General features: G+C 48.9%; 2 protein-coding genes across 9 annotated transcripts in view; one reads left to right on the top strand and one right to left on the bottom strand.

The window, feature by feature from the left end:
- Positions 1-5969, top strand: part of IFT140 (intraflagellar transport 140) — a 78927-nt gene extending 72958 nt beyond the window's left edge. For all 5 annotated transcript variants that reach the window (XM_064672403.1, XM_064672406.1, XM_064672402.1 and 2 more), the window contains exons 21-30: positions 687-782; positions 1121-1253; positions 1343-1486; positions 1866-1994; positions 2202-2384; positions 3048-3254; positions 3417-3629; positions 3712-3878; positions 4823-4964; positions 5522-5969. In XM_064672403.1, the coding sequence (XP_064528473.1) occupies positions 687-782; positions 1121-1253; positions 1343-1486; positions 1866-1994; positions 2202-2384; positions 3048-3254; positions 3417-3629; positions 3712-3878; positions 4823-4964; positions 5522-5710 (1603 nt within the window). In that variant the 3' untranslated portion in view covers positions 5711-5969. The remainder of the gene's footprint in view (positions 1-686; positions 783-1120; positions 1254-1342; positions 1487-1865; positions 1995-2201; positions 2385-3047; positions 3255-3416; positions 3630-3711; positions 3879-4822; positions 4965-5521) is intronic.
- Positions 489-24923, bottom strand: TELO2 (telomere maintenance 2). 4 transcript variants are annotated; one of them, XM_064672410.1, is made up of 20 exons: positions 24595-24923; positions 23958-24235; positions 23328-23396; positions 22548-22695; positions 22071-22173; positions 21252-21320; positions 20249-20390; positions 18880-19016; positions 18051-18139; positions 16745-16855; positions 16057-16142; positions 15705-15796; positions 14698-14814; positions 13675-13746; positions 12983-13153; positions 12251-12342; positions 11413-11512; positions 10855-10919; positions 10158-10273; positions 489-1699 (listed from the first exon to the last, which is right to left on the bottom strand). In XM_064672410.1, the coding sequence occupies exons 1-20, from the start codon at positions 24906-24908 to the stop codon at positions 1689-1691; spliced, it is 2382 nt and encodes a 793-aa protein (XP_064528480.1). In that variant the 5' UTR covers positions 24909-24923; the 3' UTR covers positions 489-1688. The 4 variants fall into 4 exon arrangements, with proteins under 4 accessions (XP_064528480.1, XP_064528478.1, XP_064528479.1 ...); XM_064672408.1 differs by lacking the exon at positions 489-1699 and adding an exon at positions 5722-7327 and having other exon boundaries at positions 16745-16852; XM_064672409.1 differs by lacking the exon at positions 489-1699 and adding an exon at positions 5722-7312.
- Positions 24924-25233: the final 310 nt, after the last annotated feature.

The following is a 25233-nucleotide window of genomic DNA, read 5'->3' on the forward strand; positions in this document are numbered from 1 at the left end:
CTTGGTTGCTTCTGGTGTCTGGTCCTCTCCTGTGACCGCTGAGTCCATGAGAAGCTAAGGGAGGGGATTTTTAATGTCTTAAGATTTGTTGTCTGAAATCTTGCTTTTATATGAGTTTTACCATATGAAGTCTCCATAATAATACTAATACTAATACTAATGATGATAACAATGATGATGACAGTAATAATAATACAATAATGTCACTGCTGTTCAGAGTCAAAGCAGAGCTCTGCTGTGCTCAGGCAGACCCACTGGGGGCCATGGCGGGCAGAGGGGTGAGGAAAGGTGGGTGCTGGGCTAAGGGCAGTGGCAGAGGCTGATGTTGCAGTGGGTGGCAGAAGGATGAGGCACAATGTGGAGCCCGGGGCTCTTGTGACCTGTTCAGCCAGATGTGCTTGGTGTTTAGGGAACTTTCTGGAATATTTCTTTGGGCCAGCACTTTTGAAGTATTTACTGCCCTGTGGTCACAGATCACACCTCCCTCATTCCAGTACCATTGAACTTTTAATTTTTGATGATGGTGGTGGACTGCAACTGGTCTTACAGTGAACTTATACAACTGAAGCAGTCGTTGCCAGTGTTGTCAGTGGATGGCTGGCAAACAAAAATGGATGTTTTACATAGAAAGTGAGCTAGTAAAGGACGTTGTCATTTCACATGTAATATGTTCTTCTTCTCCACAGCTATGAGAAGTCAGACACACACAGGTTCGAGGTGCCCCGAATGCTCTCTGAAGACTTACAAGCCCTGGAGAACTACGTCAACAAGATGAAAGACAAGTCAGTGCTAGCTCATTCCTTCTCCCGCATGGGGCTGTCAGGTCTGAAATACAACTCATGATGAAAGCAGGGATGGTGGAGTGTGACTCCTCTCAGCCACATTCAACCCCTGCCTCATCCATGTTATGATCCTCCCACAGCTTTTCAGGATTATCTTGCTTAAGAACTGCCACACTGGTTCTCCAGGCTGACCTCCTGTATAGTGCAGACCTTGCAGTATCACCCTTGGGTTGAGGTGAAGCCTGTGTTCTAAAAAACTCATCTAGTCTGTATTCAAGCTCTCCAGGAGTGAAAAACACAGCCTCTTGTTACTGCAGTCAATACCATTGCTTTTCCAGGAGCTTGTGGAAGTGGTGGGCGCAGTACCTGGAGAGCCAGTCAGACCTGGAATCCGCGCTGCAATACTATGCACTGGCTCAGGATTACTTTTCCCTCGTCCGTGTCCACTGCTTTCAGGGGAACATTCAGAAGGTGAGGCAGCCTACTCCCACCTGCTCCCAGAGCTCTCATTCCTGGGATGGGCACAGGCACCAAGTAAAGCCATGTGATGCCCTTTGCAGGCTGCTGAAATTGCAAACAAGACGGGGAACTGGGCAGCCTCCTACCACCTGGCCCGGCAGTACGAGAGCCAGGAGGACATCAAACAGGCCGTGCACTTCTACACCCGGGCCCAGGCCTTCAACAATGCCATCCGCCTCTGTAAGGTACGGGGGAGGGACAGCTGGACCCAAAATCAGCACACAGGGAAGGCAGAACGAGGTGTTTGTGCCCATTCTCTCCCGTGAGACACTGCCTGCTCATGGACAGCCCACAGTGAAGGTACTCCTGTTTTCTGCTGCCATCTTCTACCAAAGGTGGATCAATGCAGCTTTGATGGTTTGGGACAGTATTTTGTTGTACAGCTCATCAGAAACTGCCTGAAAGAAATTACCATAATTGAAGCTCAAAGTCACTGGGGTTATAGAGGTTTTACACAGAAGGGGGTGATGGTATTATACTGTGTGACAGCACAAAGCCACAGCCTTGCCAGAATTACAAAACTTGTGTCTGCACACCCCGAGCCAAACCTTTGCTTTTGAACAGGCAAACAATTTAGATGATCAGCTGATGAACCTGGCTCTCCTGAGCTCACCAGAAGACATGATAGAGGCAGCCTGCTATTATGAGGAAAAGGGGGAGCAGATGGACAGAGCTGTCATGTTATACCACAAGGTAAATATTTTTTTAGTAAAAACTCTCAAACCCTAAACAAAGCAGTTCCTACAGCAGAGGAATGTTAAATCAACTGTAGTTCTTACTATATCCTGATGATTAGTCATTTCTTTGTGGTGGGTAATGCTTTATTAACCCTTTCCAGAGCATCCTGTGAACTGGCTCTGTAGTACTTTAGTCTTTGAAGCCTCATTCGTAATTTTGCAGGCAGGACACTTCTCCAAAGCCCTGGAGCTGGCCTTTGCCACACAGCAGTTTGGGGCCCTGCAGCTCATTGCTGAGGACCTGGATGAGAAGTCAGACCCGGCCCTGCTCACCCGCTGCTCCAGGTTCTTCGTGGAACATGCTCAGTATGAGAAGGCAATGGAGCTGCTCCTCACGGCCAAGAAGGTGAGCTGAGCCCTCTGGTCCCCCCTGCACAGGTAGAGGAGGTGTGTACCTGCATACAGACATTTATCTGCGCAGGTAAACAGATACACAGAGACACTTGCAGGGTTTAAAGTTTCCTCTCAAGCCAAGGACTCAGCACCTTGCCAGAGTGCTGGGTACCAGACCCATCCTGTGCCCACTCCTCTGGCTGCCTTTCTGCCATGTTCTGCAAGGGCACAGTAGCCCTTTTCTGGGCTAAAAGCTCTTGTGTATAACCTAGTCAGAATTTGTTCCAATAAGGGAAGTACCAAAATATTTCACAAAGTCTTTCAATTTATTTGCACTTGCTGAAAACCTAACGTTATCAATCACGCCTAACAAACCTGACTTGTATGACTGAAAATTCAGAGTCCAAATGACTGAATCTTCAGTGGCAGCCTTGTGTCCACTGAGAGAACAGGTGAGAACCAGTGGTGTCATGGAAGAACAAACATGTTCTTAGCAAACAAAATGGGACAGTGTGTGCCTGAACAGGGGCTGACGTCGGGGCATGTAACTACATCCATGTTCCAGACCATCCTCAGCTGCTTGTGTGTGTAGCTGGTTTCCGTAGGTTACACTACAAGCAACGTGAGGTATCACAGTAGTGTTTGCAACATCTCATTGCTCCCTTGCTCCCACCAGTACCACGAAGCTCTGCAGCTCTGCCTGGAGCAGAACATGACCATCACCGAGGAGCTGGCTGAGAAGATGACGGTCTCCAAGGACTCCCAGGACCTCCCTGAGGAGTCCCGGAGGGAGCTGCTGGAGCAAATTGCCGACTGCTGCATGAGACAAGGCAACTATCACATGGCCACAAAGAAATACACACAAGCAGGAAATAAGTTAAAGGTCAGCCTGGATGGCCTCAAAACAAGGGTGTTTTGAAAAGTAAACCTTGGAGCAGACTTGCTACAGTAACTACCCAGACAAAGCTTCTGAGCCATCTTGCCTGGTGTTTTTGCATTCACAATATTTTCCCTCTCTCCCCCATGCCCCCGTTTCCATTGCCAGGCTATGAGGGCACTGCTGAAATCTGGGGATACCGAGAAAATTGTCTTCTTTGCGGGAGTCTCCAGACAGAGAGAGATTTACATCATGGCAGCCAACTACCTGCAGTCGCTGGATTGGCGTAAGGATGCAAAGATTATTGCGAACATCATCAGCTTCTACACCAAAGCAAGGGCCCTTGACCTCCTGGCAGGTTTCTATGATGCATGTGCTCAGGTACTGCCCATTCTGTGACTGCTGAACATGTTTGGTTTGGTAGCTCTGGAGCAAGACCTTTATCTCCTTTCTCCTCTTGCAGGTAGAGATTGATGAGTATCAGAGCTATGAGAAAGCCCACAGAGCGCTGGCAGAAGCCTACAAGTGCCTTTCCAAGGCAAAGGCCAGAAGCCCTGTGGAACAGGAAAGCAAACTTGCCCACCTGCAAAGCAGGATGACCCTGATGAAGCGGTTCATCCACGCTCAGAGGTGAGCTGCAGCACACAGAGCATGGAAACTAAGTGACAGAAATATCCTACCAGAACAGAAGTTGTACCAGCACCTGCAGTTAAAAAAATAATTTGCAGCCTCGCTTCTAAAAGCTGCTGGGACACTTTTCTAGCAGGGAAACCATGATGTGATTTTTAGAAGTGCTGTTGACATTAAAGGTGGAAAGGTAGTCTGAAAGAGAAGGAAGTATCTGGAGCAAGGGAGGTGTAGTCAGAAAGGTGATTATCACAGAATGGTTTGGGTTGGAAGGGACTTAAAAGACAATCTTGTTCCACCCCCTGCCATTGGCAGGGACACCTCCCACTATCCCGGCTCCAAGCCCCATCCAACTTAGCCTTGGACACTTCCAGGGATGGGGCAGCCACCGCTTCTCTGGGCAACCTGTGCCAGGGCCTCACCATCCTCACAGCCAGGAATTTCTTCCTAATACCCAACCTACATCTACCCTTCTTCAGCTTAAAGCCATTCCCCTTTGTCCTGTCACTTCAGGCCCTTGTCCAAAGTGCTTCTCCAGCTCTCCTGGAGCCCCTTTAGGCCCTGGAAGGGGCTCTCAGGTCTCCCTGGAGCCTCCCCTTCTCCAGGTGAACCCCCCCAGCTCTCCTGGCCTGGCTCCAGAGCAGAGGGGCTCCAGCCCTTGGGAGCATCTCCATGGCCTCCTCTGGACTCTCTCCAGCAGCTCCACATCCTTGTGCTATTGTTCCCCATATCTGGAGGCAGCTCTGCAGGGGAGTCTCACCTGATGGGGCAGAATCCCCCCCTCCCCTGCTGCCCACACTGGGGGATCAGCCCAGGACGTGGGGGAATTCTGGGTTTTGTTTGGGTTTCTCTCATGAAACATAATTCAGCAAAACCTCTTCCCTGTCCTTGGCCTGACAAGCTGAACACTCCCTGGGCTGTGACAGTTGCCTTTTGCCCTTTACTAGAGTTTACCCTGAGGACCCCAAGGAAGCAGTCAGGCAGTGTGAACTGCTCCTGGCTGAGCAGGACTTTGACGATGCCCTCCGGCACGGAGATGTTCTGGGATTTCTGCTTCAGCATTATGCACAAGTGGAGGAATTCCACATGGTGAGTGAAGCCTTAATTCTTCCAACCCACAGAGCCCATACTGTACACCTGTGCAGCCTGGTGGAGCGTGGCTCTCACAGAGGAAGGCATTCCACAGCAGGAGCTGAACTGCACAGCAGGGTGGGGCACAGCTCAGGAACTACATCCGTATTTTTCACTTCATGGGATGCAAAGAGAAAAAGAAAGCTCCCATCACACAGAGCATAAACAGTGGTGGATTCTTAAGCATTCCCAGTTATGAGAACAGAGGGTCTGTCTGGGTGAGTGCCTCAGCAATCACACCACACTGTGTTTGCCACCTGGCCAGAGAAGAAAGCAAACTGTAAAATTGCAGTTATTTGAGGAAATGGTGAATCACTCCTTCAGGGCAGATGTGCCACACACCCCCAGTGCTCCCACTGAACTGTGACCTGCTGCTGTGATGGAACGTGAGGATGCCAAGGGCAAGTTCCTCCAGCTGTGCTGATTAACCTCATTTCTGATGTGAAAAGCACATTAAATGGATTACTGGGGCCTGTAGCACTGCAGCCCTGACAGTGATCTCTGCATTCCTTTAGGCTTACCGCTGCCTGGAAGAGATGCAGAAGAGAATTCCAGCCTCCCACCTGAGCTACTTCGTGTCCCCAGAGACCTTGGAGGCCGTGCACCGAGGGGCAGGCGTGCCCCTAAGCCCAGCCCTGGCTCCAGCACACACAGACAACAGGGAGGTGGAAGAAGAAGTGGCTGATGAAGTGGAGAACTCCTGACACTGCAAAGCTGACTTTAATGCCAGGTCTTTTATTGCACCCTCATTAGGGGTCCCGGATCAGTCACGTGCTGCTGCCACAGGGCTTTTTGGTTATTACCAAGGAATTTATTTTTCCTGCTTGACTGTACAAGCAACAGTACTGGAGTTAATAGGCTCTCTCAAACACAACATACAGAGGTTCATGTGTACATCCTGTTAAAAACCTGGCTTTAGTATTTTAATAAATTTGAGACAGAAAAAAACCAGTAAGAACTGCATATTCAGGCCTTTTTCTGAGTCCAGAAAAGAGCTGAGTAACTGAAGTGGAAACCATGAGTTGACAAAATTCTCAAGTACAACTTTGATCTATAATTCCCTAGAAGCGAGACCTTCTAAAAACAATCTCCATCCCATTTGGAAGGAGCATGGTTAAAAAATCAATCTACCCCCTCCTGCAGGCTGAAGGCAGACTTCCCCCACCCAAAGCTTCTGTATTTAAATACATCAGAGGGTCATGTGGGGGAGACCACTTACAGACATCTGGGCTAAACCTCAGAGCCACGGAATGGCTGGGCTGGGCTGGAAGTGACCCTGGATGCCTCCTGGTCCAAACCCTGCTCAAGGGGGGGTCACTCTGAGCAAGTGAAGCTTCCTTCTCACAGGGAAGCTCCTTCTCCAAACACCAGTTACATCAAGCCACTCTGTTCTAGTCATATTTTCAGATGCAAATTTCTTCGCTGGCACAAGCAGGACTGTGAGAAGTGAAGCTCAATGTACCAACCAAGCTCCTGCTCACCTCTCAGCCTGTCACCCCGCCCCACCAAGGGGTAGTAATCAGGTCACTCACGCATCTCTTACCAACCAGCCCTTCTGCTTAAATGATTTTCATGTTTTGTGACTTGCTTCAAAACTTGGGATGAATATAAAGTTTTTAAATTGCTTTTGGAGAAGAAGAGCGGGGAAGATTTTAAGGTCAAAATCTGAATGTTAGTTAGGTCCAGCACATTTCCAGCAGTTCAGTGTAGCTATCCAGTGTTTGCATCCCATCAGCAGTGCCATTCCATGCCACCCCTTCCAGCAGCAGGCCAACAGCTGTCACCCCAAACTGCCTGCTCAGGGGTGCAGGAGCCTTTGTCAGGGGCAGGTCAGAGTGGCAAGTGGCTGTCCCCAGCCCTCCTGTTTGTCTGACAAGAAGGCTCCATGAGATCTTCCCCGTATTTTTAGCTGAGTGCTCAGACCTGCCAGGGTTATAAATAGCTGGGTGGGGGCTGGGGGAGGATGGCAGTGCTCGCTGCCTTCCTGCATCTGTACTCGCTGTACCGGATACCAAGAGCTCACTCAATTGGCCTCCACTACAAAGTCCAGATGTCAAGTCAGACCTGCTGGCTCACAGCTCAGCACCCTTCCCCCTTCTTCCTCTCCTCCAGCCAGGTGACTGCTGAAGAGGCCCCAGCAGTGCCCAAACACATCCAGCTGGCAAGAGCACGAGCTAAAGGCCACTTCTGTTACCCTTTCAGCTAGGAAGGGACAGCTTCAAGTTTCTTTTTCAGGTTCTCCATGAGCAGCAAGTTCTGCAGGGCCAGCCTCCTGCAGTCCCCATCAGGATCTTTCTCCACCATATCTGCAAAAGAAGCAGCTGCTGAGAGTTGGAAAATGGGCACTTCTCACTATCACTGACAATCACAGGACTAAACACAACAGCATTTGCACCTGTGGCTGGGCTGGAACTGCACTAGGCCTGAAGGCAGAGATGCACAAACTTGATCATCTAAAGCAGCATGAACTCAGCCAAGCCCTGAGTGCCACACAGGACAGTGCGCTGGTCAGTCTTGTAGGAGAAACAAATAGTTGAGTTGAAACACTATAGACACTGTCTGATCCTGGACTCCATGGGATAACCTCCGTGCCAGAATTTGTACTTCTGCCCTCGAGCTACACGTAACCTTGGTACAGCTGAGCTACAAACGTGAATGCAGCTTGCAATTAGAAATCCACTTTCTCCAAAGCCTGAAGTCTCCATTCTACCATTCCTCCAATCCAAAATGGTCAGTGCTTCCTCCTGAATTTGGGGTCATGCTGCCATTCCAATGGGGAAAGGAGGCAGGCCCCAAGGTTCAGCACATTCTCCGTTCTGAGAGATCAGTCCTCTGATAAATGAGTTCTTCCACATGTTATGCAGCACGTTAGGGCAGGCATGAGGCTGTTCCCAGCAGCTGTTATTCCAGGGGCCCTTAACAGGCCTGCAAAGTAACAACCAGGATGCATGCAGGATGTCTGAGCAGGGGAGCCTGGAAGAGCGGGGAGCCTGTGTGAGGATATCCTGTACGCACGAGCCCGTGCTAGGAGCCCGGCACTGTCAGCCCAAACACATGACTCATGGCCATGGAGTAGGGCTATTTATAACACAGGGAGAGCTGCCCCATGCTGCTTCCATGGTCCCTCTACAGAAGGCAAAAGGGGAGGTTACAAGGCAGACTGGAACAAGCTCAGAAGCTCACAGTGCTGCTGGTGCTGTTTCTGTTCTGTGCCTGGACCTGGCACTGCTGGCACGGCAGGGGAGGCACAGAGTATACCAGAGTATCCTTTGGGTCCTGACATAAACCACACTTAGCCATGACACAGCTCTATGGCACTTGCAAGGGGTGGGGAATTCCCTCAAAGGCAGCTGCTGAGGAATCAAAGGAACTGTTTCCTAGAAGTGTTTAGGTATTCTCTCCCTCCCCTAGGAACGATCAGGCTGCTCACCAGTAGGTTCAGCATGGCACTAAGGGCAACAATGGACAAGTGCAAGGTGGATTCTCACCTCTCCCCCCAGCTGAAATGTCCCAAAGCATCCAGTAAGCAGACAATGCCATGACAGTGACTGAAGTAGTTTCTTAGTCCACACTGTGAACAGTTCTGGTGACAGCCCGCAGGCTGAAGGGCAGACACAGTCCCAGGGTCACTACAGCAGTCTGTGTAGGCCCTGGTGTAACAACAAACTGAAGCAGATTTGTGGATTTCTACTCAACACTTCATGGATAACATTTCCTATCCCAGTGTTCATCATTGTGCTTTGGCCATGGCAGGAGAAAGGCAGGGCTTTAATCTGAAACCCAAAGCAGCCACGAGGCTCCTGTGCAGGGCAGCTTGTCACTCCCAGCTACAGCACAGCTAACACACACCACCTCTTGCAAATCTTGTCTGGAAGAGTCATGAAGAAACAGCAAGTTCGTGACCTCAGACCTGCGATTCAGGCACAGAAGGAGGACTCCAGTGTCAGATTTGACCTGTAGGATCAGCAGGGAGGACCCAGTGCCTCCCTGTGCAGCCATTTTACCAACAACCTTAGAACAAACAGCAAAGGCACAGCCTATGAAGCTGGGGTGTTCCAGGAAGCAGCTCTAGAAGCCCTTTAAATTGCACTTAAATTGCATCTGACCAGAGGTGGAGCTGAGTTGAATTCTTTAAGGTTTCTGAACGATTCCTACAGCAATTTTCCCTTCTCTGGTATTACCCACAACTGTGATCTTGCCCTGCGCTCATTTCCACAAGGATCAATTATGTAGTTTTCCTGCAAAAGCACTACATGTAAAGAGATGGCTATTACACTACCTACAGCCATGAGAAGCTACTACTAGTTCTCTCATCCTCCTCTTCCCCAAAATAACTCATTAAAAACAGATTATGCAGTTCCTCATGCTGGAAGTGCATTCCTGAAAGGCTGCACTTGGTAACAGCAGTGTTAACTGTAGAGACAAGCAGATTCCTGAGAGCACACCATGTCATGGGAAAAGTGAAGTCTTGGGCCCCACAAGGCAGCTCTTCCTTTCAAAGGGCACAGAGCTCCCCAACCTGCCAGGATCAGAGCCTGGCTGGGTCAGTGTCGCTTCCTGCTTGCTCCCTGTGGGAAGCCACGCACCAAGAGAGAGAATGGTGAAGGAAACCAGACCAGGGAGTCATAGGAGTCACCCTGAGAACACAGTGGAGGCTTCAGCATTAGTTCCTCTGTTAGCTCCAGTTCCCTGCAGTACCTGAGCACTGATCTGTGCAGAACCCAAGGACACAGCCTGTGTTGACCTCGAGTGCACTGGGCGCAGTGTAGATTGTTCTTTCCATCAGCAATAGGAAGTGAGAGATGGAGCCATGCTCCTCTTCCTCTTGATTTTAGCACTAACAACCCCCCTCCTGGGTGGGTGGTTGGATGCTCAGACAGAGAGAGGGGGCCCAGAACACCTCTGGGGATTTTTTTCATTTGCCTGTGAGGACAGTCACAGTTTGAAATGCCACACACAGCTCTTGGCTTATGCCTCAGGTACCTGGGTACTGAACCCCTGCAGCACACAGGGTGCTCTGCCACTTGCTGATCATGCAAATTTCTGGTGCACAATGCCAGGGCATCACTGCTGCCCTCACAATCAAAGAGATGCTGCACACAGACTGCACCACTAACCTGAAAAGCACTGGTCTACCCCACCATGTCTTACCTCCCAGCCAGGACTGAGTCTCCAACAGCTCCTCTGTCATGTCTGCCAGAAGCAGCTCTGCAGGGACACTGAGGAGCAGGGAGGAGATACAGGACAAGAGGCCCTGGCGCACATACCTGTGGAGAAGAACTGGTTAGAGCCTGCACCTTGATTTCCTCACCTCAGGAGCTCTCCAGTTTCAAAAGGTATGATGACTTTTGCCACATTCCTGCTGATTAGTGCTGTAATCATGCACCAGCTAGCAGCGTGCCCACATCCAGAGCCCCTGGCATGCTGTGGTGCAGGAGTTTGGTGTAATTGAGAGCCCTGGACAAGTCTGAGATCAAACTAGAAACTGGATGTTTACAGCCTTTTGGCTACATGTCTTAATTCCTTTCCAAGGCTGAATGCTAGAACTGAATCTATAGTTTTCTGAGCTCCCTGAGTAAACACAGATGAAACCACCACATGGACAGGTGGTCAGGAAATTTGTCAAGCTTTCTATAGGTAACGGCTGTACTGCCACACGGGAAGACATCAGCCAAGTTCATGTGGCATTGGTCTGGCATTACACTCAGCTGGAGGAGAGCAGAGACTTATTGCATTAAGTCTCTGACACCCTGAGTCAGGTGCTACTCTTGCACAAAGACAAACCATGGCTGGAGACTGGCTCACAGCTGATCTTTAAAAATGAAAGTACACAACTAGAGTAACTCACGAGTCCGTGTGGAAACGCAGAGTCCAAACAAACTCCAGCAGTGCCTTTCCCATTGCTGTCACTGCCTGCAAAAGAGGATTGTGACAGCACTGAACACCTTCCCACAGAGACACACTGCTCACAGAGTCACAGCATGTCCTGAGCTAGAAGGGACCCAAGGATCATCGAGTCCAACCCCTGGCCCCACACAGGACACCCCAACAATCCCACCCTGTGCCTGGGAGCATTGTCCAAATGCTCCTTGAACAAAGATTTTGTAAAGATCAGGGCTACAATTACATGCATTTTACAGATGAGGAAACTTTGGCAGCAAATTGAAATTATGTGCTCAACCCCCCAAAGAAGCTCACAGTTTTTCTACAAAAGATAGTGCAAGGGTGGCTTGAATCCAATGTCTCTTTTCTGACTGATTTGTCCCAGCCTCTTTCACAGCTTCTCAGCCCACACAACAGCAGAGTTGCTGCCAGCCCAGTGCAGCAGGCCCCAGAGCACTGCTGTTCCAGAAGGCACCTCGAGTTCCCAGGCTGGAAGTCTCCCCTGCTCTCTGCCCTTCCTTACCACAGCGTTGACAGCCAAGTACATCAGCACTGCTAAAGTGTGGACCAGCCTTCCAAGGACCAAGTGATCTTCCCCCAGGAGATCAAATGTTGTCAAAGGCCTGCAAGACACAGAGTCGTGTAGCAGTGAGAAGGCTGATCAGTACATCTTTGGAACAGCTGGGGAGTTATGCAGGGGGAACTGTCCCTCTTAAGGCTGAATCCCTACAACAATCATTGTACAGTCACTACCAGATTAACACAGCCCATGGCTGTTTGCTCTCATCTTTTATCCCAGTCCAGTATCTCCCACAGCAATATCCTCTACTCTTACAGCAGCTATCACTCATTTCACCAAGAGGCTTACTTGGAAAGACCTGCAGGCAAAAACTGCCCCCACTGCCATACCCTTACAACTAGTATTACAATAATCCTGATTATCATGGAATCGATTACTTGGCCTTCTTAGGTTAGCAAAGACTTAAGGAACTGACCGTGTCCTGTGTCCTATACAGGCTCCACCTGAGACAGAGTTAACTTTGGTTCCAGACTGCAGTCTGAGCTCTGTGGTTTGTGTGAACCTCCCACAGTGGAGGCTCAGCCAAGACAACTGGTGTGGTGCTGCCAAAATCACTTGTCTGTGAGATTATCCCTCGTGATGGATCTCATTTCTTCAGGGTCCTACACACTCCTGCCCCACAGGCCTTTCCAAGCTCTGTGAATGACCCTGGTGTCAGTGCAGTGTCACTGGGCTCCTGCACAGCTCATGGGCTTTAGCCTGCTGCTCTGAGGCAAGAGAACAAGCAGAAAGGTTCACTCTGGCAGCTGCCATACCCATACCCCAAGGTGTTCACACTCACCTGTCAAAGTGCTGAAGCAATGGAAAGAAGAAGTGCCCAGCAACAGAACTGAACTGGTTTGGGCTGGAAGCCGGTTCCACGTGACACTGACGCTGTCCAAGAGAAAAATGAAGTCTAGACACAAGATGCAGCACCCAGCTCTTCCACTTCACTGTAGACCCATGGCTACCAGTTTCCTGACTGGATTGCTTACTTCTCACTTCAGATCCTCTCCACATCTAAACATTTCAGTACAATATAGCTCAGTACTGCTGGGTTAGATATAAGGAACAGGAACATGCAAGGGATAAAGGAATTTTGGAAAGCAAACTCTCCAGGCTGAACCACAGGGGAATTCTGGGAACTAGGAAACTGTCATCAGTTTATCTCCCTGGAAAATAGGAAGGCTGAGGCAGTCCAGTCGAGAGGCAGCTAGTCTGGGATCTGTGAGGTGCAGTCACAGCTCCCTGCAGCGGCCAGACAAGCTCAGAACAGCCACTATCCCTCAAAGCCAGGTAAGGAGTTCTAGGTTTATTTTCCTCTCCCTACTGGGAGAGGACTGCAGGAATTGGTACTCTGCACCAAAAGATTCAGCCAGATACCAAGATACATTTATATTAGTAGTTACAGAGTTTTCCTTTGGACTGGGCCCACTTTCATGGGTTTTTGCTCTTTCCAGACAGAACTACAGCAGGTCTGAGTGTCCCTATTTTTGCTGGATTTGACCTTAGTTTGTTTCTGCCCTGGCCTCACCGTAGCAAATCTCCGAGTCTTGCTTTTGATCCTCTCATCAACAATTCTTCTCCAGTCCTTAGAGCTGTCATTTCCAGGAAGGAGCTGGATACGAGGCTTTTGGGCATCAGAATGTTTGGGCTTCCCATGGAATTTGGGACAGGAGAGTTCCTGAGCTGCCAAAACCAATACCTGGATGAAACAGAGAGATGTTCAGTTAAAAAGGGGTAACCCCTAGAGAACAACAGTCCCCTGCACCCAAACTGACAGAAGCAACAAGGCAGAAAGGCACAACAGGTTTAGAGTGAAGAACAGCAGGGAACTGAACCCCAAAAGCCACCTGGCTTTGAAGCACTGACCAAGCACTTGGTCACTGAGCCCTGAAGCAGAGCAGCACCTCCTTCAGACAGAGGTGTGGAAGGAGTCATGGGTAGATTTTCTTTCAGAAAAGGAAGACAGAACAGGCTGATGAAGGGAAAGGAAACTGTGGCTTCTCCCAGGCAAATGCCCAACAAATGCTCTGTGTTCTGTGGGGAGGGATCCCTGTGTCATGGAGTGTAGCAGGGTTAGGAACAAGAGGGGAATGCCAGGCACAAATACAAATTTAGAGATTCCTCTACCTCTGCCTCCTCCCATGAGGAATGAAAGGTAACCCCATTACACCTCAGCACTGGTGCAACAAACAAAGGCAAGTGGGAAGTGAGAACACTCACATCAAGGATGTCCATGCGCTGACGGAGACTGTAGTTAAGAGAGTAGAACTGGGAGGTCAAGTACTTTGAAACCTGTACAGAAAAATCAGGGTACAGTGAACGCAGACCCAGGCTGGAAACAGCCTTCCCACTAACTCTAAAAGCATTTCATTTCACAGGGCCCGCTTCCTGTGAAGTAATGGCAGGCTTCCAAGGGAAGGGAAGAGACATGCTGTGTAAACAGGGGAAATTCAGACACTTCCAGGTTCTCCCAAAAGAAGTAAATGGCAAATGGGACTTTCTAATTTTTCTGTCCCTCCTATACAGAAGTACTCAAAAAACTGCCATGACAGCTAGCAGACCTCACTGTGGCCTCTCTGTACTTAAAGAGGGTTATAGGAAAGATAGAGGGAGGCTTTTTACCAAGGCCTGTACTCATAGGATGAAGGGTAAAGGTGTTAAACTGGCAGAGGATAGATCTAGATTGGATGTAAGGAAGAAATTCTTGGCTGTGAGGGTGGTGAGGCCCCGGCACAGGTTGCCCAGAGAAGCTGTGGCTGCCCCATCCCTGGGAGTGTCCAAGGCCAGGTTGGACAGGGCTTGGAGCAACGTGGGCTGGTGGAAGGTGTCCCTGCCCATGGCAGGGGGTGGAACGAGGTGAGCTTTAAAGGTCCCTTCCCATCCAAACAGTTCTGTGATTCCATGATTACAATCACCAGTGAAGTCTTTCTCTCTAGAAGCCCTTTGTGCCTCAGCTCCCCTCTATGTGACACCCTTCAGTACAACAATTCCTTACCTAACCTGCCTTGTCAGGTACACTCTTACCAACAGCCTCAAACAGTCCCTCCAGTCTGACAGTTTTCTCTTTCCTGTTGGTTCAGTCACTCCTTGCAGATTCTTCAGCTGCGTAAATGTCAGACCTGATCTACCTGTTCTACCCCACTGACAAGGAGCTGCCTCTATCAAACCAGCAAGAGACTTCAGCTGCTTCCAATTTTTGCCTGTGCCTCAAATGGAAAAAAGAAAGCAGTAAGAGGGACTCACAGGTATTGGATCTGTGGTTAAAACAGCTACTTGAGCTCTCTGACGGAGCTCCACAAAGCCTTCAATGCAGGTCTTCTCCTCCAAATGCAATAATATTTTTGCCAGCTCCACACTAACCTGCTCAAAATATGAAAAAAGGAATCAAATCTCTGATGGTGGTTTTTTTTTTCCCTCATGGCCTTTACACACCATTTCTAATGTTTAAACCAAGACAATCCATATAGGCAACATGTCCATCACTTAGGAGGGAGAGAAAACACATTAAACCAAATGCCATCAAGACAGATTTCTCAAAACCCTGAGCAACCCCCCTGTCTGCCAATTCTCTGTCCAGATTCACTTGGGCTTTCTGGAGAAGTGGTGGCATCATGATATAGGATAGCTGATGGGTTAAGGGTACAGGACCATACCCCTCCCGTTTCTCAGCCTGTGTCCCTGCCACCTTCAAGTGTTCACTAACAGGTGGCGGTGAGCATTCTTTGCACAGTGACCTTGTCCCAGGTTCCTCTCACCTGAGCTTTTCATCTTGATCATACAATCCAACTATTCCCCTCAGAAGACATTATGCTTCTACAAGCAAAAAGGGAAAGTCCGTTTGATTTTACCTCCCTTTTTGTTAGGGATTAACAATTAAATTGAATTTCATTTCAAAATCCAACATAGTTGCTCTGTAATCTGCATTTCTGATGTTTTTCCTGCCCAGCACAAACCATGGAGCTTCCTCATACAGGCAAGCTCTCCTCGCAGCACATTTTGAGTGCTGAAGCTGCTGGATACCATGGGGCTGCCAGCACCTTTGCTAATTCTTTGTTTCTTTGTGCTCCAGAGCCTCACCTTCAAGGCAACTACTTCCATCTATTTCCCTTCCCAAGTTGAAAGCTTGGGAATGTGTACCTTAAACCCAGGTACACATTAGCCTGGCCTGCCGCTCCATTGGCACATCTCATCTCCTTATGACAGCCCTCTGGTATTGCAGCCCACCGGTAACCTGGGTCCTGCTACTTCACCTCTCTTGTTGCTGCTGGATTCCTCCGAATCAAGCTCTCAAGAGCCTTGACTGTAGCCTCCCATTTGTCCACATCTTCAGATCCTGTCAGAACTGAAGGTAATCAAAAGACAAACAAAAGTTATTAACTCTGCTGTGCTTGGTGTACATACCCCAACTTCCTGCTGCCAATGGTTTGTCCTGGTACAGGCAGGTACCACTGACCCAGCATGACCAGCACCAGGAACTCAACTGAAACTACTCAAAAATCCTACAGCTTCTTCAAATTAGCTCAGAAAAAATAAACCTGCACAGAGATCACTCTCCCCACACCTGGTAAGAAACAGATAACGACTCAGCCCAAAATCTCCTACCTTCAATGCAGTCTCGGATATACACAGGAGCCTTAATCTTCAGCTCTTTATCCTCTGACATGTCATAAGGGACAAGGTCATCATCACTGGAAAAGAAATAAAGGCAGGGGTTGGTTTATGGGGTGCAGATGTTCTGGCTTTCCCCAGTTAGACACAAAGAGAAAGAACCAGCACATACACTGCCATAACACCACCACTCCTGCATCACCCAGCAGCACTGCTGAAGCCTGGCCTGAGAGGGGTCCTTAGGAATTCTAGGAATTTCTCAGGGAAAGAGCAGTTCTGTGACCAGATCTGCAACTGGATCTCCTGGTCAAGGGCAGGAAGGAGTCAGGTGACCAAGAAGCTGACTCTTGAGATTTCTTTATATATTGACATATGTATTGACATATTTCTTTATATAGTGACAGAATATGGCAGGTCCACTATTAAAATGGGTAAATACATCCACAATGTCCAGGAAACATGTATCTAAATCAAACGGAATACATATGGTGGTTGCACACAATCTGGGCTGTGCTTAATTTATTGACTCAATTTCTTATGCAAAGCTGCTCTGCTCTGCTGCAAACCACTCAGTTCAACAAGGTCAGAAATCACATTTGCCAAGAAATGCAGGTACTGATAGCTCCCTTCTCCCCACATCTGCCATTTATTTTCCATTTCCTCCCTGTTTCTTGCCCCATACCTGTCAAGCTCAGCATCTGACTCCTCATCTGGCATCACAGGGGCTGCTGTCTGGGATTTCTTGTTACTTTCTGGTACCAATGGCAGTGCAGCACCTGCTTTCTCACTCCTGCTGCGAGGAACAAGAATTTTTAAAATGAACACAGTAACAGTCCTTACTCACAAGGAAGAAACTCCCCACCCCACCAACCCCTGGTGCTTGAACAGAACAGAATTGCTGCAGTCTCACAGTCAGTTTGGCAGGAAAAAAGTCCTGGGAAGGAGAATGAGATAAAGGGAGAAAAGCAGAATCTCTTAACAGAAGAGCAATGAATAACAAAAATTAAACTGGCTCATTTGCTGTGTTCCCCTGCACTCCCCTGTACCTGGGACTGCTAAGGAAAGATTGTGATAGCCAATCACACTGAGCTGCACCAGATTTGGAGCTGTGAATGAAACTGAACTAAGTTTAGATTGGATATTGGGAAGAAATTCCTGGCTGTGAGGGTGGTGAGGCCCTGGCACAGGTTGTCCAGAGAAGCTGTGGCTGCCCCTGGATCCCTGGAAGTGTCCAGGGCCAGGTTGGACAGGGCTTGAAGCAACCTGGGCTAGTGGAAGGTGTCCCTGCCCATGGCAGGGGGGTGGAAGGAGATGGGCAATAAGGTCTCTTCCAACCCAAACCATCCCATGATTCTATGAAATGGGAAAAAAACATTTTTCACTATTGCTAATAGGATGAATACAATAATTGAGAATATTTTTCCTGTGTCTGTGTATTTCTGTGGACTTTGCCATTGTCCTTTCACCTCTCTGCTTCTCAAAAGCTGTCTATGCTGGTCATGCCCCTGGAACACAAGCAATAAAATGTTTTGTACTTCCCTGGAGTGCTGGGCATCTTCATCTGCTAATAACATGAAGTGCTTCATTGCTCTGCTGATCAAACTGAGCGCTTCCAAGAGCCTCAGCAGATGCCCTGGAAGTTCAGAGCACTGACAGATGCAGCAGATTTTTGTCATGGCTGGGGGCACATGGCCCAAATGCCACATTTCCAAGATGCAAACAGAAACCCCCATTTAATTGCACCCAAGGGCACACAAGACCCCCGCACCACAGTTTCACTATGTGCACCTATCAAACAGGCTCTTTTAATACATGCTACCACTGGAATTATGAATTTAATATAACTACACTGCACTGTAAGAAGAAGGTACATTATAATGCTTAAGAACATATAAAACATCTTGAATACTGTACACAGTTCTCACTTGTAACTCAAAAAAGACATGGAGAAGGGCAAAAAGATGGCATGAACAGTAGCCATAACTTACTCATCACCTGGAAGGCTGGGGACAACACACAGTGGTGGAGTCTGCACCAGAAGGGATCTCAATTCTCTTGTTTCATCATCTTCTTCATACTAGACATTCAGAATAACTGTTGCGGCACTCTTCTTAATTGTAAATATGCCCAGCATACAACATTTCACCCTTGTACTGCACATGGACTGAACCACGAGCAGATGAACCCCCACCAATTCCATTTGTTTCAATCCCTGTACTGCCAGCAGCACTGTATTTATTCTGCATATGTAATCTTTGTCCCTGTATTTAACAACAGTACCTGATCCCACCCTGTCTGAATGTTATTTCCATCTTTAAAACATTTAAAAAATGGCAATGTGACATGAGGGATGCTGCAGGCTTTTAAAGAATTAATGTGATTTAATCAGATAAGTCACAAAAACTCTACTGGAAAGAGCAGAGCATGTATCTCCACATCAGTTTTGAAAATCCCAGCTCAGAGCAGGTCTTCCCACCATATCAGGGACTAAATGCTCACTACTGGTTTAGGTTTGAAGTTCCCTCTCAACTCCTGTGGGTCAGATTCTGATTCCCTCATACAATGTGGTAAACCTCTTTTATTACCAACAGTTTACTCTGAACTCTGTCAGCAGATTGGATTCCTAAGGTCACCCTCATCCACCCGACCATTTCCTATACAATTGTTTTCTGTAAAGAGATATCCTCTCTTTTTGAAGGTGCTGTTGCCCCTCATTTCCATATTAAAAAAGTGCTAAAATGCCCTGATCACATGGTTTAAAGCTTTTATTTCCTCTAAGCCCCACACATCAGTCATAAATTTCATTAAAACCTTCACCTCAAACTTCAGGACAGGTCCCTCCGTGTTTATTTTGGAGCTGATGCTCTCTGCCACCACCATTCCCAGACGCCGGAGCTGTGGCAGACTGCTGTCCAAGTGGCACTTCACACCCTCCATCATGCTTGTGAGAAGCTCTGAAAAAAACAACCAACAAATGGTGGATGAAACAGTGACAGAAACGAACACCCATCTTTCCTGAGGGCAGCTTTACCCACTCACCACTGGGTAGAAAGAGCCCATGAACTGTGCCTTCCACCTCTGCAGTGGCAGCACTGCCCTTCAGCATCAGCACAGGAGGCCCTGGCCCTTCCATGGGGTACAAAGTCAACAAAACATTACAATATATTCTGAATTTGCAATATTTTGTTTTTTGCTGAAACATAAAAAGGATGGTAAGTCAAGTTAAACTTTAGTTTGGTTTTAGAGTTCTTTGAAGTCACTTAAATAAAAAGCCATGTTTTGAGGAAGCTACAGGTTCTGACCAATACAATAATCGGAGAGAGAGATTTCCCCAACCACTTGGGTAAGTTCAAACAGGCAGATGACACAAGTATTTCTCAGCCCACAGAAGATGCTGGCTGCCAGCTTTACCAGGCAGGCTTACTGCTGTCAGACTGACCTCCTTCATCACAGAAAGCTTATTTTTCAAAAGTTGTCAGATAAAAAAAACTGACTATAAAACTACAGTACTGTTAGTACATATCAGGTCACTTATTCATCTAAAGAACAGTTAATTCCAGAATGAAAGAGATGAGCAAGTCTTGAAGGCAACCTTTGCACCCCCCATGAGCCACACACACAGAAAAGTAACTCTAGACATTGTACAGCACTTTTTTTATTGCAACAAAAGCAGAGATTTTAGACCAGGACCCCAGTGAGCTCCACACTGTGTGAACAGAGAACAGGAGGTCTGTGCCAGTGACTCACTATCTCTGCTCAGCTCAGGTGAGCGGAGCAGTGACACAGAGAAACGCAAATGGACAGTCAGACAACCAAACCCTCAGATACCTTCCCCATCCCCTCTGGAGCTGTACCCATGCTCCACAGTTAAGCTCAAATCACACCATTCCTCTCACTAGTCCCAGAGTCAACCCTTGTTTTCCTGTGACAAAACTTTGGGGTTCCTAAACCACTGCTCAGTTAAGACCCTTAGGGCAAAGATAAGCTTCTCCAATCCCATAACTTAAAGCTATGCACTTGGAATTATATCATGTCAATGCAAAAGAGGATTCCAACAGGTTACCCTGTTTGCCAAGGAGAAGGTGGGGCCATTGTGCTTATCCACAGATCAGAATGAGATCTTTTTCTACTCCTAGTAAGACTCTCTGCTAAACAAATCTAAGCTCTGCTTCTCACAGGACCTCACCTTGTCTGCAGCTCTCGACTTCAGGCTCCTTCAGGTGGGAGAGGCAGATGAGGATGGCCTTGCTAATATACAGCTGCTGCTCGGGTGGTGAGTGTTTCACAGCACTGCTGCTGCCCCAGGTCTCCAACAGCTCCTGCAGCACCTGAATCAGAGAACTCAGGCTGGCCTGAAATGGATCTTTTCTACACAGAAGTAATTTCTTGAAGAACATTTTTAGTCTCCCTACAAACAGAGCTAACTTTGTATTTCAGGGCCCAAAGCATACTGTGTTTGACCACCTAAGAACTCCATTTGACCTTCATTTAAGATATTGTTAAATATAATGGGGTTTTAAATTTAAAAATAATATTTATTTCTGATAAATAAATATTATATGCAAAGCAATGTGTATTATTTTCAAAACTCAGTATGATAGCATATTGTTTTATCTGGTTTTAGTCCAATTTTAAATAGCTTTCAGTACTTCCAGATCATTTCAGAACATGTAACCAGTGGGAAAAAAATTATTTGACTAAATGGTAGAGATTTCCAGATACGCAAATTTCACAGAAGTTCCATCACACTGCTGACTTGGAGAGGGAAAATATCTGCCATCCCCACTGAGAAAAATGTAGATGAGAGAGATTCTGAAGCATCAACCATTTGGCACACAGACAGCTCTCCACCAACTTGATCCCTTGCTGCCACCGGCTCAGCCACACAAACAGGGTGAGAGAGGAAGCTGAGAAGGACAGAGGACATGGAACATCAGTCAGAATCCAAGCCTCATTAGTTTTGCTACTTGGAAGACAATTTACCAGTTAAATACAAAAAACTAATGCCAGCAGTGCAGCAAGCTTTGATTTGCGTACCACTATTTACTTGTGATATATCAGGGCTTCCCTCGCTCTCATCAACAGCAACCAAAGGGTCTTGGAGAAGTACCAGAACTGTGCACCCCTCAGACACACAGAGCAGAGTGTTCTCCATCAGACACCTCACCAATGACATTGGTGATCCTTACTCTGAGCAGCAGAGCCCGCCGGAGGCTGTCCAGGGACAGGTACCCAAGGAGGTTCTGCAGCACCTCCGTCTGCAACGAGAACCACAGCTCTTGCTTTAACTGGGCACAAAGCTGTCACCCAACACAGACAGGGTTGTGTTTTTACTACATTAAACTTCATTCTGACAACATTCAGAGACAGAAAAGTAAGCAAATTTTAAGAAACAACCAAACACACATATGCAGTTGCTGATGAAACACACGGGAAGGCATGACAGGAATACAGTGCAGTGTTTTCACCAATAAAACCAGCACAGTCCCAGGCAAACACAGAACTCACAAAGTCTAGAGAACATCTCTCACAACAGTAGCACAAACCACAGAACACTTCCTAACACCTCGTGACAAACTTAGGGGCACAGGAAAAAAAACAACAGTCCTTGCCTCATCTCTTTGATCTAATTCTTATCTCCGAGGGTGGGTTATGGCTGTTTCAGTCTCCTCTTTCTGATTCTAAATAACTGAATGTCTCCAGCTCCCCAGAACACTGAAACCATGTGCAAACAACCACTTGGTTCCAGAGAAAGAGTACAGTAATTCTGCCAATCACCATCAACCCTGAGCGAGTACATGAACTCCATGATTTCAAAGCAACCATTCACCACTCCCTCCCCATAACACTCCTCTGTCCGTGAACAGCTGCACATATGTGGAGAGACTGAGGGCTCATTTTGGAATAAATTCATCTTACTCAGGAAGAGCAAGAGCTTCGCTAAAAAACCCACATTGGCACGGGGGAAAACCAGGCACTCCTGCAGTGCTGTTCCCCACAGTCCTCACCGTGTGGCCATACTGCAAGAGCAGCACCTTCTGTGTCACCACAAACTGAGCCTTCTTGTTCTTCACAACCAGGTTCCCCAGTAATCTGGACAAGACATCTGACCTAGCGAGACAGGTCAACAACAAAACATCAGGGATCCATGCAATTGCTGTCATGCTGCTCCTAATCATAGGAAAAACTGAGAGCAGCTATTTGCAACCAAGTCTCTAGAACACCTCTAAACTCAGTGAGCCAGTAATGGCAAAGAATGTTTTCACTTGTTTTTCCAGTGCAGGCCACAATGTAGATCCTTAAGGAATGGTGTAGGTTCTACCTGAGAGGCAACAATCAACCACTCTACCTCTGGAGTCTCTCAGGAAATGGCACTGTAAAAAACCACCTACACAAACACAGCACCTTTCAAACACTGACTGTGCAAGTATTTGTGACAAAATTCCAGCCTTTGCTCTGGATCAGGGAGAAAGCAGAGCTCTTACCCAGGTGCTCTCTGCACAAAGCCAAGGACCACTGCCTCCATCCAGCGCTCTGGCACACACTCCACCAGCCGCCAGCAGATCCTCTGCCAGATGCAGTCTGACTTAGTGAGCTCTGTCAAGCGGGGCACCAGAACACCCAGAATCTCCTCTGTGGCAGAAGAGAAAACAGTAAATACCCCAGGAGGGCAGGACTGGGGCAATGGCACTCAAGGTCAGCCTGCAAATTTCAATATCCTGAAAACATGAAAAACTGCAGTGTACAGTTTGCAGTTCTAAATTGCTCCTGCAGTAGAAATCATAGAAGAGAATCATGGAATCACTTAGGTTGGAAAAGCTCTCTAAGATCACTGAGTCCAACAATAACCCAGCAGTGCCACCACTACACCATGTCCCAAGTGCCACACCCACAGAGCTTTTAAATCCCTTCAGGGATTTAGTGACTGCACCACTGCCCTGGGCAGCCTATTCCAGGGCCTGAAGTTTTTCCTGAAACCCAATTTAAACCTCCCCTGGCACAACCTGAGGCTGTTTCATCTTATCCCATCCCATGTTTCCTGGGAGCAGAGCCCGACCCCCATCCTGATTCTCATCCTGACGAGGATGCTCTCCCCTTCAGGTTTTAAGAGTGCAGAGGGCAGCCTGTGCAGCCCAGCTCAGGACAGCTCCAAATTAACTGGTCAGTCTCCCATTCCTTCCATTGGTCATCATCACAGTCATGGTCCCACACTAATACATTAAAACACTTTCCCTCTCCCCAAAAGAGCATTGTAAAACACTCACTTTGCCTTCCATGAATGCACACCTTCCCCAGGATGTGAGAAACAAAAGAGATGGAGCAGTCCAAGCCACCTGGGATAAGAGACAGGAGCTTAACAAGCGCATCGGCAGCATCTCCCAACCAACCTTCAGGAGGAAGTGCAGAAACTTCTACAAGTGCTGAAGCCTGAAAACACAGATTAACTACTTCTCTTCAAGCATCATCTCTTCCTCTGTCCACCACCTTGTGCCTTCAGGCACAAACCAGCACTCAGTATTGTTTACACACAGTGACAGGCAGAAGGCTAAAGCAGCTCAGTCCCAACTTTTAACAAGACGGTAACAAAGCCACTGGTTCATTCAGCACCATTTAAATCTCCCATACAATTCCATCAGCACACACCAAGTGACCCCAACGAAGCTTTAGGAACAGATGCTGCTGCTTAATTGCTTGTAGGATTGCTGCCTTCACTGGGATTTCAAAAGGCCTCAGCTATCTTCCTCATCCCTGGGATCTCATGCTTTTAGGATAGCCTGAAGAGGGAACGTGAGGCTCTGCAACACTCATCATCTGTATTTCAAGCAGCAGCCAAGGGGTCCACGCACAAAACACTTCTTCAGAAAAGTCATCCCTCCAGCGCAGTCCTTCCTTACCTCGCAGAGAGTCGGAGATCAGATGCAGCACCTCGAGAACTGCAGCTCCCAGGAGAGGGAAGTAGTTCTGCGGGAAGAACACTGGCGGGTTTTCCCCCTGGAGTTTATTGCTCACGTGCTCAGGCAAACACACGATTCTGTTGAGCAGGGCGTCCTGCAGCTCCAGGCACCCACCGTGCGCTTGCTGCTGACACCCGTCCCACAGCAGCGCCGACAGCCGCCCCTCACGCAGGAACCGCTCCAGCATCGCCGCCGCCTCCCTCGGCGTGAGCCCGGGGCTGGAAGAGAGAGACTGCTCTAAGTCCCTGCCCCTCGCAAATGGCAGAAATAAGATGTGCGTGCAATTGCTTTTCACTTGTGGTCTCACCACTGAAACACCGCTGCTCTGTTAACACTGAATTCTACTCAACAATCAAATTAAAACCAAAGCGATTTTAATTCCTTTGTATCGTCTCGAAACGCTTCAGCACACTCATTCAATAACCAGGCCTGAAGGAGCCCCGCGACTGCGGGACGCCCCGTACCGCGTGTGGGGTGTGCGGGGGCTCCGGGCAGCGCCAGGGCTCCCCGCGCCCACCCCCATCCCCGGCGGGCACCCCCAGACCCCCGCCCGCCTGCCCTGGGGGGCCGCACTGACCCCGCGGAGCCGAGGGCCTCGAGCAGGACGCATAGGGCGAGGCCGGGCGGGCCCTCGAGGAAGCAGCGCTGCCACTCGCCCTCGGGCCGCGCCGCGCCGGGCGCCCGGGCCAGGCTGCGCAGGAAGGCGCCGAACTGCGCCCGTTCCCGCTCCCCGAGCGCGCCTGGGCCGCCCGCAGCCGACAGGGTGGAGAGCACCGCGCCCAGCGCCGCCGCAGGGCCCTGCCCGGTGCCCTCTGCGGCCCCCGCCCGGCCCAGCGCCGCCGCCGCCTCGCGCAGGGCGCGCTCCAGCCCCTGCCCCGCCGGCGCCGCCATGGCGCTGAGGGAAAGGCCCCACCCCCCCACCTTCGGCGGCCGCCAATCAGCGGCGCCCGTGTGCCCCGAGCACAGCCAATCAGCGGCGCCAGCCCCGTAGAGCTGCAGACAAGCCCCGCCCCTCTTCGGAGCACGGCGCCTCCGGTGGGGGAGGGGCTGCGCTGAGGGAGAGTCACGGGACGGGCCGAGCTGAAAGGAACCCACAAGGATCATCGAGTCCAACCCTCAGCCTGCACAGGACCATCCCCAGGAGTCACACCATGTGCCCCAGACGATCATCCAAACCCTCCTGGAGCTCTGGCAGCCTTGGGGAGCCTGGTCAGTG

This window comes from Pseudopipra pipra, chromosome 16 (assembly GCF_036250125.1).
Source record: "Pseudopipra pipra isolate bDixPip1 chromosome 16, bDixPip1.hap1, whole genome shotgun sequence".
NCBI lineage: Eukaryota > Metazoa > Chordata > Aves > Passeriformes > Pipridae > Pseudopipra > Pseudopipra pipra.

Excerpts from the sequence above, each read along its gene's own strand:
- TELO2 (XM_064672407.1), bottom strand. The coding sequence starts at position 24,908 with ATGGCGGCGCCGGCGGGGCAGGGGCTGGAGCGCGCCCTGCGCGAGGCG. Across the intron at positions 15,797-16,056 it reads TATCCGAGACTGCATTGAAG|TTCTGACAGGATCTGAAGAT; the intron begins GTAGGAGATTTT and ends GATTACCTTCAG. Across the intron at positions 12,343-12,982 it reads AGACTCGGAGATTTGCTACG|CGTCAGTGTCACGTGGAACC; the intron begins GTGAGGCCAGGG and ends TCTCTTGGACAG.